This window comes from Buceros rhinoceros, unplaced genomic scaffold, assembly GCF_000710305.1.
Source record: "Buceros rhinoceros silvestris isolate BGI_N320 unplaced genomic scaffold, ASM71030v1 scaffold7051, whole genome shotgun sequence".
In the NCBI taxonomy this organism is placed as follows: domain Eukaryota; kingdom Metazoa; phylum Chordata; class Aves; order Bucerotiformes; family Bucerotidae; genus Buceros; species Buceros rhinoceros.
Genome location: NW_010393608.1, coordinates 46,117 through 49,795, shown reverse-complemented (window position 1 = coordinate 49,795; position 3,679 = coordinate 46,117). Strand labels below are relative to the sequence as shown.

The following is a 3,679-nucleotide window of genomic DNA, read 5'->3' as shown; positions in this document are numbered from 1 at the left end:
AGCAGGAACTGCATGTACTTTTGTCAAACCTCTAAAACCACAGACTTCTATAAACTCTGCCGTTAGCTCAGCTTTTGGGTTCTGAAAATAATGTAGTAAGTCGCTGTTCAGTGAGCTTGAGGGAATGGTTTAAGTTCAGCTGAAAAACTTCTTGCTCTGGGTCTGTCAGGGAAGAGTCAGGGTAAGTTTGGACAGATGGAGCACGTGCGGTTTCTAACCCAGCGTTGTCAGAGATGTTCAGTGTTTCTGGTCCGTCTGACAGGCGTTGATCCACAAAGTGCTTTTAAAAATGATTGATGAACCTCTAAGAGAATCTCTGCTGAAAGATAATTCTTTTACCAGATACGTAATCCAGGTGACAAACCCAGCATCACTGTCCCTGTGGTCAGTGTGCCAGGGTCAAACCTCTGCTCTCTGCTCCCTTAGGGTGGAAAAGGACACGGAAACGGAATCCCCGGTACCGATGGATGACTTAAAATCTGTTATGAATGGAAATGAAGAGGATGAAAAGCTTCAAGTTAAAATACAGGCTTTTGAAGAGAAAATAACTGTTGACAGCAGTCCTCCTGGCTCAGTGCGGAGGTACAGCCTGGGCCAGGTGTCTAAAGAGGAGCGGAAGGATATGAGATTTAACAGGTACAGCTCTGCCGTGTGTGTGTGAGTGCTGCTCCTGCCCATCCATTTGTAATACAACTGTATCCCAACTCTGAGAACTGGCTCTTCTTGCATGATACCCGTGGGCATCATAAGGCTGATTTTAACCAAGTCTCATGTCCACGAATGCAAAGGCTGGATCAAATCTTGCTAAATTATTTAATCTCTTCTGTGCCCTAAAATGGCACCAGGGATAGGAAAATCTTTGCATACAGGTATTGCTGGAGAGGAGGATGCAGAGACCCTTCTCGGGTGTTACTGCTAACAACGCATCAAAGGTGTGAATCAAATTTTGCCCGAGCGCTGTGGGAGATGAGTGTGACTCTGCCCTGAGATAAGGGCTCGGACAGCAGTGTGCACCCACGGTGTCCTTAGGCTGCCTCGCAGCAGAGGTGTTCTCTTCCTGCTCCACTATTTGCCGTTTCAGTCACTTCTCTTCTACCCTTCTTTCTCTTACGGGAGCTTAGCTTCATCCTCAGCCTATCGGCACAGAGCAATGAAGAGCTGGCGGCTGGATCTTGGTTCCGTTAGATGGCTGCTGGATGGCGGGTTTATGATGTGAGCAATAAAGCACGTACTCCGGGCCGGGGGCTGTAGGTTGCTTGTGGAGAGGTTGACTAGCTCCCTCCATGGCACGCAGATGTTGTGATATGTGGAGGTTGTTGTGTTTCTTTTGCTTATTAAGGCTGTGGCTGGAGTTTTGCTTTTGAAATGCATGTTTACTACAAGAGATTTGCCCATGGCGAAGCGAGCCCCACGCTCAGCTCTCTGATCCAGCTGCGCAGAGGTGGCTCTCGGAGCATGCGTTCACATGAGTTTTGTGTCTTACGCCTATTCCAAACTGGTTTTCCTTTCGTTCTTTGCCTCGCAGGTCCAAAAGCCTTGCTTTGCACGTGGTGCGCATGAAGGGGGTAAACTCAGAGAGCGGACAGGACGGGGAGAACGGGGAGATAACTGCTGGTATCTCCTTCACCGAGATCTACCTTAGCCAAGAAAATGACAGGCTGCCCTTTAGTGTTGGTGCTGAAGTGACGCCACTGGGAAATACTTTGGTTCCACACCTAAGCGTTGACCAGCCAGAATCAGCAAGTTTGCCAGAGTCTCCTAAAGAAAAGGCCCTCGAAGGCAGCGCAGAGGCAGCAACGAGTCCTGTGGAGTACCAGGACAAGCTCTACTTGCACTTGAAGGCAAACCTGAGCAAAGTGAAAGCCTATGTCTCAGAGATGGGGAGGAGAATCCCCATCCCCGACCAGTGTGTTATTGAAGGTAAGAGGCTGAGATCACGAGAACTTTACCACTGCTCTGAAAGTCCTCTCAGGGTTCAAAAAACTGGTAGCAAAGTTCCTCTAGCACGGAACTCCTGGATAGGGAGGAACGTTAGTTTTATAAAGCAAATGGCAGTGGTTTGAAATCTTCTAATGGGTTGGACTCAACCATGCAGGCTTATGGGTAAGCAGGTGCTTAATACTTGAGCCCCCCTCTTGGCCCATGTGGTCTAGAGCAGAACTGTGTCTCCTTCCTCACTATTGTGATATTATTAAATCAGTTGACTTAAAGACACACCAGAAATAAAGCTGGGCAGAACCCCCAGGTCAGCACATTCCAGTACAGACACAAAAGCTCCTTGAAGGCACAACAGAACGTGATCCCCAGTGCTTCGGCTTGGGTTGGATCCTATCTCATCGCTTCCCTGGGGTTGTTTCATGTTCTCTGCTTTCATCAAGGATGGGTGTTTGTTTTCAAGTGCTGGAGACTGCGGGGGAGGTGGGTGATACACTGCAAGACGAGTCTTTGATGCTCCTCTTTGAAGTAAATCCTTTAGGTTGGGTTGTGAGCCTCCTGCAGCAGTCGCTCCCTTTAACGTGAATTTGTGCACTGGTGGCCGTGAGCTATTTACAGCCCAACACTGCAGTGGGCCACGGTGATTCCAAAGAGTAGCTGACTCAAATTAAATTAGATTGTGGTCACTTAAAACATCATATTCTAGCACTAATAACTTCAGGTCCATCAAACATCGTCTTCCAACACTACGTAACTTCAGGGCCATCAAACGTCAGCTCTTGTTGATAAAATATTTCTTTGCTTAGTTTTCAAATGGTCAAGTTGAAAACCAGTTTCCACTCATTAAAGGGATATAACTAGATTTATTTAAAAAGCTTGGGTTTCTGAAGAATCTCCTAAATATCTTCAATTCCAGGTTTCCCATTTGAAATAGTTATTCAGTAGAATTAATGACAAAACTTTTGTTTCATGAATTACAACAGAAAAATGAGAGTGAACAATCTGGCTTTTGGAGTGCAGAATACCATGACCTTGCGTTAATCACACACAAGATGCTGAATATTTTTACATGTATTGCTCAGTTTCCTTTCTGAAGAACCTCTTACAATATGTTCTAGGCACGTGACTATTTCTAAATTCACTCAAACTATTGTAATTTCCTGAAAATCCTGAGCTAACATTCTTAGGGAAATTCTCTGAGTAGGGGCACATGTGCAGAACAGGCGATTTATGTGACTCATTCTGAATATGTTGAAGAAAGAGTCTGGCTCGTTATGCAGGGGACAGCTTTGTTAATGTTTCAGCTATTACAGAAACCTCTCCAGTTAAAACCGTGTAGTTATGGGACTTCCATGATTCCTGCACACCGTAAAGGCCTGTTTTACTTTTTAAATAAGTGGGTCTCATGGACCTTTCTGGGGAGGCAGGGATGGCAGTGGATTGAGTGGGTTGGGTAAAAGATGGATTCTGGTATTATGCATCCTTGGTGTTAGGAGCTGCCTGCAATGGGCACAACATCCAGCTGAGACCTGAGTCCACTCTCCCTGGCGTAGACCCGATTACCCTGCTTGCAGCTGGTGGGCTCCATTTGCTCTAGCCTTGCTGGGTCTCACCTCGAACTCTGCATGTTGGACGATGTTGTACATATTCCTCTTGTTTCCCAGCTGCAGAGGGATGGTGGATCAAACGCTTGGCCATATGTGTCCCGCCTGTGGGAGTGGCTGGTGTCAGATAGTTCCCAGAC

General features: G+C 46.6%; 1 protein-coding gene across 2 annotated transcripts in view; it reads left to right on the top strand.

Annotated features, from left to right (window-relative positions):
- VEPH1 (ventricular zone expressed PH domain-containing 1) overlaps nucleotides 1-3,679 on the top strand; it is a 65,037-nt gene that overhangs the window by 34,947 nt on the left and 26,411 nt on the right. For both annotated transcript variants that reach the window (XM_010144909.1, XM_010144908.1), the window contains exons 7-8: nucleotides 427-636; nucleotides 1,526-1,920. In XM_010144909.1, the coding sequence (XP_010143211.1) occupies nucleotides 427-636; nucleotides 1,526-1,920 (605 nt within the window). The remainder of the gene's footprint in view (nucleotides 1-426; nucleotides 637-1,525; nucleotides 1,921-3,679) is intronic.